General features: G+C 56.7%; 6 protein-coding genes across 6 annotated transcripts; 3 read left to right on the top strand and 3 right to left on the bottom strand.

The window, feature by feature from the left end:
• Positions 1–317: 317 nt before the first annotated feature.
• On the top strand, positions 318–1,320 carry B0T15DRAFT_85796 (ADP-ribosylation factor family-domain-containing protein). Its single transcript, XM_062871395.1, has 3 exons — positions 318–675; positions 740–886; positions 957–1,320. The coding sequence occupies exons 1-3, from the start codon at positions 420–422 to the stop codon at positions 1,109–1,111; spliced, it is 558 nt and encodes a 185-aa protein (XP_062723594.1). The 5' UTR covers positions 318–419; the 3' UTR covers positions 1,112–1,320.
• Positions 1,321–2,103: 783 nt separating this feature from the next.
• On the bottom strand, positions 2,104–4,187 carry B0T15DRAFT_85773 (kinase-like domain-containing protein). The gene is made up of 2 exons (XM_062871394.1): positions 3,683–4,187; positions 2,104–3,606 (listed from the first exon to the last, which is right to left on the bottom strand). The coding sequence occupies exons 1-2, from the start codon at positions 3,909–3,911 to the stop codon at positions 2,243–2,245; spliced, it is 1,593 nt and encodes a 530-aa protein (XP_062723593.1). The 5' UTR covers positions 3,912–4,187; the 3' UTR covers positions 2,104–2,242.
• A 467-nt stretch (positions 4,188–4,654) lies between these two features.
• Positions 4,655–6,394, bottom strand: B0T15DRAFT_522659 (actin-like protein). The gene is made up of 3 exons (XM_062868643.1): positions 6,226–6,394; positions 5,709–6,128; positions 4,655–5,630 (listed from the first exon to the last, which is right to left on the bottom strand). The coding sequence occupies exons 1-3, from the start codon at positions 6,242–6,244 to the stop codon at positions 4,900–4,902; spliced, it is 1,170 nt and encodes a 389-aa protein (XP_062723592.1). The 5' UTR covers positions 6,245–6,394; the 3' UTR covers positions 4,655–4,899.
• Positions 6,395–6,650: 256 nt separating this feature from the next.
• B0T15DRAFT_390915 (Asp/Glu/hydantoin racemase) lies at positions 6,651–7,510 on the top strand (the record flags this gene model as incomplete). The annotated part of the gene is made up of 2 exons (XM_062864561.1): positions 6,651–6,764; positions 6,833–7,510. 2 exons carry the CDS (start codon positions 6,651–6,653, stop codon positions 7,508–7,510), a joined length of 792 nt encoding a protein of 263 aa, XP_062723591.1.
• A 65-nt stretch (positions 7,511–7,575) lies between these two features.
• On the bottom strand, positions 7,576–10,431 carry B0T15DRAFT_390503 (major facilitator superfamily domain-containing protein; the record flags this gene model as incomplete). Its single annotated transcript, XM_062864541.1, has 3 exons — positions 7,576–9,009; positions 9,455–9,773; positions 9,833–10,431. 3 exons carry the CDS (start codon positions 10,429–10,431, stop codon positions 7,576–7,578), a joined length of 2,352 nt encoding a protein of 783 aa, XP_062723590.1.
• A 517-nt stretch (positions 10,432–10,948) lies between these two features.
• Positions 10,949–13,034, top strand: B0T15DRAFT_522651 (uncharacterized protein). Its single transcript, XM_062868642.1, has one exon. It carries the CDS (start codon positions 10,990–10,992, stop codon positions 12,742–12,744), a length of 1,755 nt encoding a protein of 584 aa, XP_062723589.1. The 5' UTR covers positions 10,949–10,989; the 3' UTR covers positions 12,745–13,034.
• The last annotated feature ends 577 nt before the right edge of the window (positions 13,035–13,611 follow it).

The raw sequence follows: 13,611 nt of genomic DNA, 5'->3' as shown, positions 1-13,611 counted from the left end.
ACTTTGCGCGTTTGCGATAACAAACGTCCCGCAACGAATCGCTTGTCGTCCTCACGTCTCACGGTATGCGCTTGCCTGTCACGAATCCGTTGCCTTTCCACTTGTCCCGTTTCCCAGGGCTGATGGCCCGTTTGCGAGACATAAAATTGCCCGTTTGCTGACGCCAAGCGCACGTACCAGCCTTGCGATCCCGGCTTTCTCCTCGTATCGCTCATCGCCGAAGCCGATCAATCCAGGCAACACATCGAGTCTGCCTTCTCCCCCGCAACCCCTTGACCGTCAGATAGCGTGTCGCCGAAGACAGTGCAAGATCTCGTCCCTTTAGTCGACTCTCAACACCGAGAACGGACACTGGCCACCGCATCTCGTCGGCAAACCAGGCGTAGCAGAGAAGTCCGCAAGGACAGACATCGACCAAGATGGGGGCCTCCATGTCCATTACGAGCCTCTTCGGCAAGCTCTTCGGGTCCAAGGAAGTGCGCATTCTGATGCTGGGTCTCGATGCCGCGGGCAAGACAACCATCCTTTACAAGCTGAAGCTCAACCAGACCATGACGACTATCCCCACAGTCGGTTTCAACGTCGAGACCTTCACATACAAGAATATCAAATTCAACATGTGGGACGTGGGTGGTCAGGACAAAATTCGCCCGTTGTGGAGGCATTACTACAGCGGTGAGCACACCCGGGCTGGAGATGGTGAAAAGGTGATCGTGAGGAAGGCTAACGAACCAGGCAGGCACACAGGGACTTGTGTTCGTCGTTGATTCATCAGACCACGCGCGGATCAAGGAGGCAAGGACAGAACTGCACCGCATTCTCAATGACCTAGAAATGTCGGATTGCCTGCTGCTGGTATTTGCCAACAAGCAGGACCTCGCGGGCGGTATGCATTTGTTCCCGATACTTCACAATCTAGAAAAAAGGACCTGCTTGCTGACTTACTACGATAACAGCCATGGACATCAAGACAATCACCGAAAAACTCGAGCTCTCCAAGCTGGAGAAAAGGCCTTGGTTCGTACAGCCGGCCATTGCTATCCAGGGCGAGGGCTTGACCGAGGGCTTCGGCTGGCTCTCGGACAACATCAAGAACATGGCCAAGAAATAAAGAGCTAGATAAGACGGCTCGAAGAAGACGATGCGGATAGCGAGAAGGAACACGATCCGAAGCCCTCCTTCCTCTTGCATTCCCATTCCCTCGCCGATGCTCCAGATAACCGACTGAGGATGATGAGGTCGCCGTCGAAACCGTCAACCACCAAGGTTCTCACGTCAGGCCCCGACAAGGCCAGAAAGGTCGGCTCGCAAACCTGGGCTGAGACCAACCGGTGCAGTTGATAGCTGCCACTACTGATTTCGAGCTCGGCGGTAGTAAGAGCGGTCAAGCTCTTTGTTCATCTCTGGCGTCTTCAAGTTTCCCCTGGACACCTTCACGTCAGGTCCTGCCTCTGCTGTACCCCCCAGCCAGCCTACACTACACTACCCCATGCTGTTCGTTTTTTGTCACTAACGTCTCTGTCTGAACTTTACGACCAACCCTCCTTACTTATCCTCTTAATGTACGGGACTCTAATCTGTCTCTGTGTTGTTCCGCTTTTTTGTTCATCTGTTCTGCCAATAGCACCGTAGGGACTGCAGTCTATACCCCAGGGAGTGGAAGGAGGGAAGAAGATGGATGGATGGGCACAAGCTTCCAGCGTTCGGAGTTTGAGTATAATGGGAAGAAATGAAATCTGGAAACAACGTAAAAAGTCCGAATTTTGATGAAGCGCAGGGTGGCACTCTCCGCAAGTGAGATCTTGCAAGCAAATGTGTTTCACTGTTATCACAGCCCTACCTCCTACTACCACCCACCCGATGATGACCTAACATGCATCGTTGAACCCTTAACGCCTATGCTAGGAGGGCGGTGTAAGGTTTCTATTGTACGCTTGAAGGTTCCTTGCCAACCTCCTGACTGAACACCAAGCGCCTGCCGAACACCGACACCCAACGTGATAAGACATGCCCGGCCATCAACATCAATATACTATCCTTGAATCCGCCAAACCGTATGAATACTCCGACCTCAAAGCAAAACACAATACAAACCTTTAGAACTGAGGAATTTTTCCAGTTGCGCTCTGCGACACTTACGAGTCATTACCAAGGAGCCCGCCGTTCTGGGTTTCTTCGTTGCACCCAATGCACTACTGCAGGTGCTGAGAGACAGAAAAAAAAAAAGAAAAAAAAACGAAAATCACCCGTCCTTCATCCTCTTCGCAGGCCTGCCAACCAACGAATCATCCCCCAGCCCGCTGCGCTTCGTCCCCGGCAACGACCCCGTGCGGATGTCGTTGTCGTCCTGGCTGACCCTGCGGTGCGGATACTCGGCCCGGAGGCCCTCGAAGCAGTTGGTGCTGACGGCATCGCCCGTGCTGAAGAACGGGTGGTGCAGCGCCTGCGCGGCCGTGAGCCGCTTCTCCGGGTCGTACTCCAACAGTCCCGAGAGGAGTTTGTAGCCTTCTTGTCCGAGGCTGGAGAGCGGGGAAGAGGAAGAAGTTGTTGTTGCTGTTGTTGTGGTTGTGCCGCCGGTGGATGATGGGGTGGCAGGTCCTGAGGCGCTGCCCGTGCCGATGGTGCTGTAGTACCATTTCTCCAGGTGGCTTACCCCGGCCGCGGAGGCGGGCTGCCGCTGCTGGGTCTGGTAGTGGTGGCCGTGGTGATGATGGTGGTGGTGGTGATGGCCGCCGTGGCCGTGGCTGATGGGCGGCTGCAGCGTGGCGAGCTGGCTGTACTCGGGCGTGCTGGTTAGCAGCGGCCAGCGCTCCTTGGTCGGCAGGCCCATGATGTCGACGATCTTCTGCATCTGGTTGCGCTGGAACGGGACCGTCTTCTTGCTGTCCATCTTGGCCTCCTCGCCCTTGAATATGGGCCTCAGTGAGAGCAGCTCGGCAAAGATGCACCCGACGGCCCACATGTCGATGGCGGGCGTGTAGTGGCGGCTGCCGAGGAGCAGCTCGGGCGCGCGGTACCAGATGGTCACGACGACCTTGTCACCGCTGTAGAGGCTGTGGAGCGGTTTGTACGACAGACGGGCGAGGCCGAGATCACCGATCTTGACTTCTCCGCTCGAAGTCACCATGATGTTCGCAGGCTTGAGATCGCGGTGCAGCACCCAGTTGGTGTGTAGGTACTGGCATCCGTTGAGCAGCTGGAACATGATGCTCTTGATGGTGGCGGGCGGGATGGGATGTCGCGGCTGCTGCGTGTGGTGATGGATGATCTGCAGCAGGTCGTGCTCGGCATACTCGAACACCATGAAGATGCACTTGTCTTCCAGGATGATCTCGATCAGCCTGATGACGTTCTGATGGTTGAGCTCGGAGCACAGAGCCATCTCCCGCACCGCCGACTGCGAGATGCCCGTGTACGACGTCTGCTCGCCCTCCTTGTCGGGCTTGAACTTCTTGATGGCGAACTCGCCCGGCTGGCCGTGGCGGCCCAGCGCCTTGTACACCCGGCCATAGGTGCCGCTGCTGATGAACCCCACAACCTTGTATTTGTCTGTCACCCGGACCTTGCTCTGGTAGCCCATGCCTCTGGTGCCGCGGTTTGTAGGGTCTGCGGGAATGAGTTAGCTCTCATGGATGGTCCATATCTTCATGTAACAGGAATCCAGAAATGAGTAATGACTGACGAGGCCTCGGCTGGAAGCTGGCTTCAGCCCTCAGACGTCTGGCCTGGTTCATGGGGCGAAGTGAAGTCCGTTCAACCCCGCCGAGCGAAGGGAAGGCGGGAAATGGAGGGGCAACAGAAGTGTGTTGATACATCAGGGCCGGCGAGTTGAATGCCAGGCCTGCTGGCCCGGAGACGGTCACGCCGTATGGCCTGATGCCGTGCTGTCCAGCAATGTGTTCGGGCTCCATGATAATATCCCCCGGAAGCTATCAGGAGCACCACATGCCGGCGTGCTGCAGTGATGCCCAAGTACCGGCGAAAGAGGGCGACCGTCTGAGGAGAAAGGTGGCAACGCTCGGACTCCTCGGATAGCCACAGGGTTCCCGGCTCGATGCGAAGGTCCACGGAGTATGCGATCGGGGAAAATGGAAGTGAGACAGGACAGAACAGGGCTCGAAGCCATACCTGTACACTTAAACAAAGCCTGCACGTTCCTCTTCAATGTCTGACTCCTGCCTAGCGACAGCGGATACCGACCAAGCCTGGTAAGCGGTGGATGGCGGGTTTGTGAGGTTCATTTGCTGAGCTCCAGGGACCAGCCCGGGCGCTCCGAAAGACGGGACCAATGATGGCCGGCTTCAGTGTTACTAACAGTCCCCCCAGAGGCGGGTGACCGAGGGATTTGCTGGGAGATTCGAAGGCAATTCGAAGTGCGGAACTCGGTCCTCAGATCAGATCACGTAGCGAGATTGCCAGCGCGGCATGTTTGCCTAAGAGGAGCTAAGATGCAAGCAAACAAACTACAGGTATTGTATTGAATGGGAATGGTGTTGAGAATCGAAAGCGAAACGGGAAATTCGAGGTGGGGCTCCCGTCCGTTGGGCGGCAGCCTTCGGAGTTCTTGGCAGCTCGGAGGCGACAAACAATTTTACCTTGTCCCGGCTATCCATGATCTGGCACCCGACACACACAGCTAAGGCTTACTGTGCCCAGGTGCCAATATCTAGGTAATCCGGTCACGTTCTGACCAGAGGCTGTGTACGGTACTGAAGTGCGTCGCCTGCTGCACATGTGGATCTTTCCTCAGCACATCGGGAAAGTGTCCAGCGGCGGAACAGGAAAGGCGATGTACGACTCTTCGATGTCCAGTACCGTCGGCATCGCGAAATCACGGGATGAAGCCGTAGTAGTCTTTTCATCATCTAAAAAGTGCAGCGCTTGCTCTACCGAACCAACCTATCTCGGCCCCAGCTTCTCCAAGACTCTGGGTCCCTGCTCCTCCCACTCCTGCTTCGAGATCCACATGTTCTCGTTGTCCGCCATGATGTTGGCCAGCACCGCGCCGCCCAGGAAGACCATGTGCCTTCTCCGCGGCGGGTCTTCTATCCTGACCTTGAACTTGCTCAGCCGCTCTGGGTTCCCTCCTAGCACCCTCGTGAGCCATAGCTGCTTCAACTCCTTCTCGAGACGTGACGGTAGACCCGGATACATGCTGCTGCCGCCTGACAGGACAATGGCCTTGAAAAGAGACGAGCGGACGTCAACATCCGCAGCCTGGATGGTGTTGAAGAGGAACTCGGCAATGCCCGGCTGGTCGCAGTCGACGAGGTGGGGCTGGAACAGGCACTCAGGTGCTTCGAACCGTTCTGATCCCACGCGGATGACACGCCCGTCCGGCAGTGTGTAGCTCTCTACCAGCACCGTCGTGTCCTCGCTTAACCGCTTGTCCAGCTCCAAGTCGTAGGAGACATAGCAGAGCTTCTCCTTGATCTGGCGCACTGTCTCGAAGTCGGCGGTTCGGTTGAGCGCATAGCCCCTGCGGAGGAGCAGCGCAATAAGGTTGCGCGTGACATCACGCCCCGCCACGTCCAGGCGGCGAGTGAGGTGGTTGAGGACGACGGACTCATAGACAGGGACAATATGTGTCACACCGTCACCAGAGTCGACGACCACGCCCGAACTGAGACCTGTGCAACCACAACACTGTCAGCGGACCTAGCTTGATCTATGGTAATCCAGGACGCCCATAGTCCGGGAGATCGCACCTTGGGCATACAGAGCCAGAACGGCCTGGATGGCGACATAAACACCCCCGAACCCGTACCGCTCAAACATGACCTCGCACATCTGCTCTCGGTTCTTTAGCGGGTTCAGGGGCGGCTCCGTCAGGAGGATCTTGCGGCCGCGCGGGTCGACCTTCATCTTCTCGAAAAAGGTGTAGTCCCACAGGTGCTGCATGTCATCCCATTTCTTGACGATGCCGTTCTCCATCGGGTAGCTGATCTGCAGCATGGTGCGCGCCGCGGCGGCCTCGTCACCGCACATGATGTCCTTGATCACCATGTCGCTGCCGCCCTTCTCCTCGGTACGGAGGATCGGTCGGCCAACGATGGACGGGTACTGAAACTCGGGGAAGTTTTGCGCCGCATAGCCGACCTTGAGGAAGCCGGTGCCTCCATCGAGGACTGTGCGGGTTCGAGAGGCGGAGGTCAGCACTCGTCCAAGCCGAGCAGCCCCTGATGAGCGTCGCTGCAGGGTATGGGAATTGGCATTTCGCTTTACCTATGGGAGGCTGAGACATCTTTGAGTCCCGCGCAGCTTCCGAATACGAATCGACGATTAGGGAAGTTGGGTGTAGCGAACGAGACCTCCTGGAATGCTGTCGATACCTAGCTGCGGGTGATGATGGCTTGGGGAGATGTTCATGGTGGGGTTCCTAACGTTGCGCAGCCTGGCAGCTGCCAGACCGTAACAGGGGTACTGTGTGGCTGGCCGCAGACATGGGGGTGCGTGGGCCCACGTGATGCCCCGCATCACCACCTCCATTCCCATCACGGTGGGGCTCAATGATTATGAGACAAACTGCTCGATGACAAGATCGAAGCAGTTGAAGCATAAGTCACCAAGAATCGAAGAATTGGTGAAAACCTGACAGAGTTGCATACACCTTCCACTTCCCCTTCACTCCCATTCATTCAATCGACAACATGTCCACCGATTTCGTCAAAGGGTGCACAAGAATCCTGGTTCTCAATCCAAACTCGTCCTACCAGATGACAATGGGACTGGCGCGGGCTATCAAGGACATGGAGCTATCCCAAGTTTGTGTCTCCCAGAAGCGGCAAGCTGAGAGGGAATCAAGGCAACTGACGCAAAGAAATGGCCTTAGTCCGTCGCAATTCATACATACACCGCTCCTAGTGAAAGCCCACTGAGCATCAACGACAGTGCCGACCTCGAGAAAAGTACCGATGTGGTCCTTCATGACTTGAGAACTACGTCATTGCTTGGGGGGTTCGACGCAGTGTTGGTAGCTTGCTTCAGCGTCCATCCATTAGTCTCGGTGCTACAGATGAACTATCGGTTTCCCGCGGACATCAGCGTGACAGGCATATTCGAGGCCAGCATCTTGACGTGCCTTTCGCTGCTGCAGCCGGGGGAGCAGTGGGGAATTGTGACGACGGGGAAATTCTGGGAAGAGCATCTGACACGGGGCGTAAACACCTTTTTGGGCGTACAACCTGGGTCAGCCAATGCCAAGTTTGCCGGAGTCGAATCAACCGGTCTGAACGCTAGCGACTTCCACGGCGGCGTCGAGCCCGACATTATTCGTGAGAAAATGGGGCAGGCCACTAGGAGGCTTCTGAGAAAAGGGAACATAAGTTGTGTCGTGATGGGCTGCGCGGGTATGGCCGGATTGGAGGATATCATCCGTTCGGCGGCATCTGAGGAGTATGATGTACCACGAGCCTGCGAGCTCCGCATCGTTGACGGAGTAAGGGCTGGGATCGGCTTGTTAGAGCAAATGACCCGCAACAAGCGAGCTTTCAAACAAAAGAATGATTAAGGGAAGAATCGCTCATGGAATTTAGCATAGCACCTGCTTAAGAGACTCCGCGCTTAATCATCCAGTCAGTCGACGCGTCTCGTCCGACCCCATACCTCGTCAACATCCTTCTTTCCCCTCGTCTCCGGCACATTCCGCGCGACAAAGGCAGCAAACAGCAGAGCGAAGCCGGCGAAGATAAAGTACACCCAACCGGCACCACCCAAGGCGCTGTTCAGCGCCTCGTTGACTATGGGGAACAGGTATGCAACAAGGAAGGTCGCAATGTAGTTCGCCGCCAGGGCCCACGATTGCGTCGCGCCAACAGCCTCCGGGCCGACCAGCTCTGAGGCCAGGATGAACGGCACAGGGCCGAGCCCGAGAGCGAAAGACGCCACGAAGAGGAGAACTGCGATTGCCGACACAATCTTCCAGCCAAACTGGATAGACAGGGCGAGTACGAGTGAACTGGTGCCTTGGCCGACGATGGAAGCAAGCAGACATGTCTTGCGACCAAGGCGGTCCGGAAGGGGCGAAGATGCGATTGTCGTGCCGAGGTTGATAATGGAGATGATGATCGTCAGCAATGCCGAGCTGGTGGGAAGAAGGTCTCTGAGCAGCGATACCGAGTACATGATGATAGAGTTGATGCCGCAAAGCTGTTGCGCGAACATGATGCCCACCACGGCAAGGATTGCCGGCCTGTACAGCGGGTCACAGACAAGCTGCACGAAGCCCAGATGTGCCTGTTGAGATCGCGAAGCGGTGAGTGATGGGTTGAGCAAGCCGCCGCCAGCCTCCGACTCGCTGTCGTGGCCAGCGAGCAACCTATCTCGCTCACCAGGTGGCTTCCCGTTGCCGGCTCCCCAGGCCTCGACTTCCTCATCAACATTGCTTTGCTTACCCCGGATCCGCTGCAGAGCGCCACGAGCATCAGCAACGTCCCCTTTCACGTTGGCAGTCCATGACGGGCTCTCCGGGACAATTAACAAGCCGAGACCTTGCGCCAGAGCAACAATCACAGCGGTGCCGAAGATCCACCTCCAGGCACTATCGTGGCTCATGAAATAGCCCAGAGTCTGGGTGAAGAGGATCCCAACGTTGATGCTGATCTGGGTGAAGGCGCCGAAGAAGCCGCGCTTCGCTGGGGGGGCCACCTCACTGATGTACAGCGGAACAATCACCGTGCTTGCGCCGGCACCAATGCCGGTCAGGAAACGAGCGACGATCATGACAGGCACGGACGACGCAAATGTCTCGATGGCAGATCCCGCGAAGAAGAAGACGGATGTCATCTGCATTGAGAGCCGTCGTCCGCGGCGCGACGTGAAGGGCCCGGCAGCCAAAGCACCGATGAGCCCGCCCACGGTGAAGATGGCCGAAATGGCAGCAAACGAGGCCCGGCTCATGGGTATGCAGTCGGCAGCGCTGGTCTTGCTCCCGAGTGACCAGATCTTATCTAGTGCGGGAACCGACCTCTTCTGGCACGTAATGACATCCTCGGGCGCGTTCAGTTCGGCCTTGGGACAAAGTATCATGTTAGGTCAACCGCCCTAAGCGAACTATCAGGGAATGGCGGCAATCCGTCTCACCAAGTGGTAGCCAAACTGTAGCGGGCCGAGTGTGGCTACCGCCACGATCACCACCAGGTATGGCGTGACGTCGCTCAGAGTCGGTGCCATTGCGGACACTGATTCAACGGGTCTAGAACAAAATTTACTCAATAAACATATCGCATGCGTATCATTCAAGAGAAAGTATGGATGGTGAGCGACGAATTCAATGAAGCTGAAGTAGTATGGCTGAGGGGAAGGAACGGGCTAGGTACCTTATCCATGCCACGCAAGAGCGGCCCGATTAGCGCATATTTATTTAGCTAACAGGTAGACCCATGACCTGGTTGCACGTCGCTCTATTCAGCTAGAAAGTGTCCTTCTTGTAGCCCCCTGCAAGCGCCTTCTTGACCGCTACCTCGAGCGAGTCGAGGTTCTCTGGTTGCATCCCAACCAAACCGTTATCATTCTGAGCGTACAGCGTTCCTCCTTCCGCCCAGATCCTTCTCAGTGTGACAAGAGTCGCTCGGGGATTTCCCTCCTCCCACTTCTTCGCTTCGAACGCCCGGATCTCGTCAAGCGGGGTCTTCGTAACCTCCCACTTGGAGCCCGTCTGCCGCTCGTACTCGGCCAGCACCTCGTTTGGCGTGACCACGAAGCTCTGCACTTTGAGCGCCTTTCCAAACGATGCCTCTGGCGCCTTCACCGTGGCGACGACGAATTTGCCCACACTACCGTCCCGATCAGTTGTTTGTTCTTGGACTGACATCTCGGAGGTGAGTCAACTTACTCTGGCATCGTGCAAAACCCGACCTTGCCGCTGCCATCCCCAATCACGTACGCGTGCTTCTTCTCGGGGATAAATCCGCCAGCCACCTCGAAACCGGGGGCGGCGTCCACCCACATATCGAAGTACGGCCCTGTCACAACATACGTAACCTTGACCCGCTTCAGGTTCTCGCGGATGTACTTCCGCACCTGCAGCTTGAGCTGATGCGGCTTCTCATTCGGGCTCTTGTCGTTGTGCTCGATATCGGTGCCAAACTCGGACGGGAGGAACCACTTGACGCTTTCCGACTCCTCGGCCAGGCGCAGCAGGTTGATCTGGTGCTGGAGCCCGCCCCTGCCCACCGCCGAGATGACCGTGTCGACGCCGGTGTAGGCGGCCTTGACATCGGCTTCGGACGTCAGGTCACCAACAATCACGGAGAGGCCCTCGGACTTCCACTTGTCCAGCTGCTGAGCCTTCTCCTTGGCGCTGTTGGGCGAGGTGAAGAGGATAAGCTGCTGGGAGGAGGGCTTGGCACGGAGCAGCGCGGCCGTGATGTACCGCCCGATCGTGCCCGTGCCCCCGAAGATCAGGATCTTGGATGCTGTGAACGACGACATCATTCCCCGCGGAATCACACTGCCGCAGATGAGATGCTATAGGATTGGCCGGTACTGGAGCCGGCAAATGCTCGATTTGACGAGGTGATGTTGCTTGTCGGAGGTGGTTTTCGACGTTGTTTGAGATGCCGGATATGGAAGATGCGACGTTCGAGCGCTCTTGCCCGAAGTTGGCCTCGGAGAACTTCTACTGGAAACAAGACGGTAAAAACGTCGCACATTTATCACTAATCACCTCACGGCAGTCACGACAGAATAAGCTGTAAAGGGGTCATTTCCGAAGGGCGCACTGCATGTCCAACCCGCCCCTCAGTTTGACCCCGCCTTATCCAAGGTTCAAGTGATGGGTATCGCCGGCTCTCCGTCGAAAGGTGGGAAGCGCAGGAGACTCCATGGAATTCATTAACGCTGCATGGGCCCTCCAAGCCTCTCGGTTCACCTAAACTTCAAGATGTTTAGCCGCCATATGGTGATCTGCTACATTAGGAACTACGTACGGAGTACTCGCTATGGTTTGGATAAGGTACTGAAGCTCCTGGGGTATTGAGAAGACGTAGCATGGGACGACATCTCCAATCTTCATTCCCCACCCGTAACCGGAGCCCCACCTTTACATCTTATCGGAGCTGCGCATCTGATTTGTCAATCAAGCTCACCGCGGCAGGCACCGCCAGGAATTTTTTCGCGCCCAACACCGGAAAATCAGAAGGTCGAACCAGACCTGGGTTGAACCCGCGGACGGATTCAACCCGATTCTCACCCGATAAACTTCCCACCAATATGTCCGCTCCTGCTGGTGGAAGCTCGCAGGATGCGGTAGTTCCCAGCAGCCAGAGGTCTGAGAAAAAGCACAAACGAACAAAATCAGAGCACAAGAAGAAGCGAGCGCGGGAAGAAGACGAGGCGGCCGTTGTACAGGAGACCCCTAGGAAATCGAAGAAGATGAAGAGCGAGAATGCCGGCGATGATGATCACGTTGCTCCCTCCCAGCAGTCTCTTACTGCACCCGACAAACCAGCGAAGAAGAAGAAGCACAGAAAGCATGAGGAGACCGAGGATGCACAAAATGGGATAGACACAGCCGCGGCCACGGGGGATTCCAGGAAGAAGCGCAAGAAAAAGAGCAAGCACGCACAAGAGGTCGAGCAATATGTGGCGGAAGCCATGGAAGTCGATCCCCCGGAAGCGACACCGACAGAAGAGCACCACAAGTCAGAGAAGAAGCGCAAGGAAAAAAAGTCAAAGAAAGGCAAGGTGGACGGAGATGGGCACATGAATGAAGAGCCTCGGGAGCCAGATACGGGTGTGCATGAGAAAAAGAAGCGGAAGAGCAAAGAGAAGATCAAGGAGGTCTCAAGCGCAGGTATAGCAACCGAGTCCCAAGAGAGCCAAGCAACGGATGCATTATTCGCTGAGCCTTTGAGCGCCGAGTTTCCATTCTTCACTCAGACCATCTCTCTCTACGTTCCGTTCTTCCCGGTCGGTTTCGACAAACCTCTCACCAACGTCGCTGCCCAACACCTGGATCCCTTGTTAAACCACTATTCACCCACGCTACGCGGCGTCCTCCTCAGCTATTCCAACCTCAACCTTTCAGACCGACCTGCCAAGGCCAGCATCACACATCCCCCAACAGACCAGACGCCGGCATTAATGCACTCGGTGGGCGAATATGCGGTGGGATTCGGTTGGCTCACATTCGACGCCCAACTCTTCGTCCCAGCTCGGGGGAAGTGGATGGAGGGCGTGGTGCAGCTCCAGAACGAAGGTCACATTGGTGTGGTGTGTTGGAACAAGTTCAATGCCAGCATCGAGGCAAAACGTTTGCCGGAGGGATGGAAGTGGGTGGACTTGACCAAGAGCGGGACGAAGCCAGACGCCTCCCCAGCCTCTGACGAGGACGGGCCAGATAAGCAGGACCAGGAATCGGACATGCTGGACGGGGAGGAGCTCCAGGTCGTAGAACAGATTCACACAACAGGCTACTGGGTCAACGAGCGCGGGCGAAAGGTGAGCGGCAAGCTGCGGTTCCGCATAAAGAACTTCGACGTCGGCCTGGCCGGCGACTACGGCTACCTCAGTATCGAGGGAACCTGCCTCGACGACGAGGCGGAGCGGGCCTTGGCGGCTCGAGAACGCGAAGCGGAGCGGGCGCGGCGTGCGAAGCAGAACCCCGCCGGCCTCCTCCGGCCGTTGTCGAGACGCGTGCCGGAGTTCAGCATGACACGGTTCGGGAAGGAGGACGAGGAAGAGGATGGCGGGCAACGAACGGTCCTGTACAAGGGCAGTCGCCCTGGCACGCCCGACGATTAGGTGTGGTCTGGCCTGACACGCCAATTCTCCTCGCCGCCTTCTTCCACTCGGAGCGCGGCACGGAGTCCCGGGTTTTGTTGAGTTGCGTTGTGTGGTCTGGACTTTTTTGGGGTCGGAGTCGGGAAATTCGCTGTATTGCCGGTGCAGAAGGCGCATGGTTGTAACCAGTTGTTGTGTATAGATGACTGCTGTTGTGTTATTCAGCGGTTAGAGGGTTGTGGTCATACCGATCGTGCGCGGACTGGGCAGCAAACTGCTCGGGTTGACAATCTACTGTGGTCACGTCTACTGCGATCCCCGTATGGCTCATTCCTGTCGCGATCTACGATGCCTCGGGCAGCCGTATTATTCTGCCTCGCCCATAGAGGAGCAGGTGGTGCGGATTCTGAGCCGGCTTCGCCCTCCAGACCACACCGTTTGTACAACGCTCGGTGCATTGCTGGCCCCCCAGAAATCGCACTTGGAGTACGCATTCAAAGCCAGCAAATTCACGGAACCACGACCACGCCCGACCCCAACCCCTCCCAGCTGAGCATCAGGCATGCTGTGCAAAGTATCTGGTGGCCAAACATCCACGGCGTGTGTAGATATGACTAAACATGGCCTGACTTACCTAGTTCATCAATCCTCGAGCGGCTTTCCGCGGTCGAGCGTGGGATGCTCGTTCCTAAGGTCCAGCATTCCTCCGGCAATCATTCCTCGCCAGCATGAGCAGCCAGGCCTTGAGAAGGCGGCCATGTGGTCAACAGGGGGCTTCTTAGAGCGCAAGTCGCTTGCCGGGTCATATGAGCCATCTCAACACGAAGATCGACGATGGAAGCATCATGCAAGTACCCGTACGATATGCAAACAAGCCGCTGCCTGTAA

This window comes from Chaetomium strumarium (assembly GCF_033439665.1).
Source record: "Chaetomium strumarium strain CBS 333.67 chromosome Unknown B0T15scaffold_2, whole genome shotgun sequence".
Lineage (NCBI taxonomy): Eukaryota > Fungi > Ascomycota > Sordariomycetes > Sordariales > Chaetomiaceae > Chaetomium > Chaetomium strumarium.
Note: the sequence above shows the minus strand (reverse complement) of the source record. Positions and strands in the feature narration are given on the sequence as shown.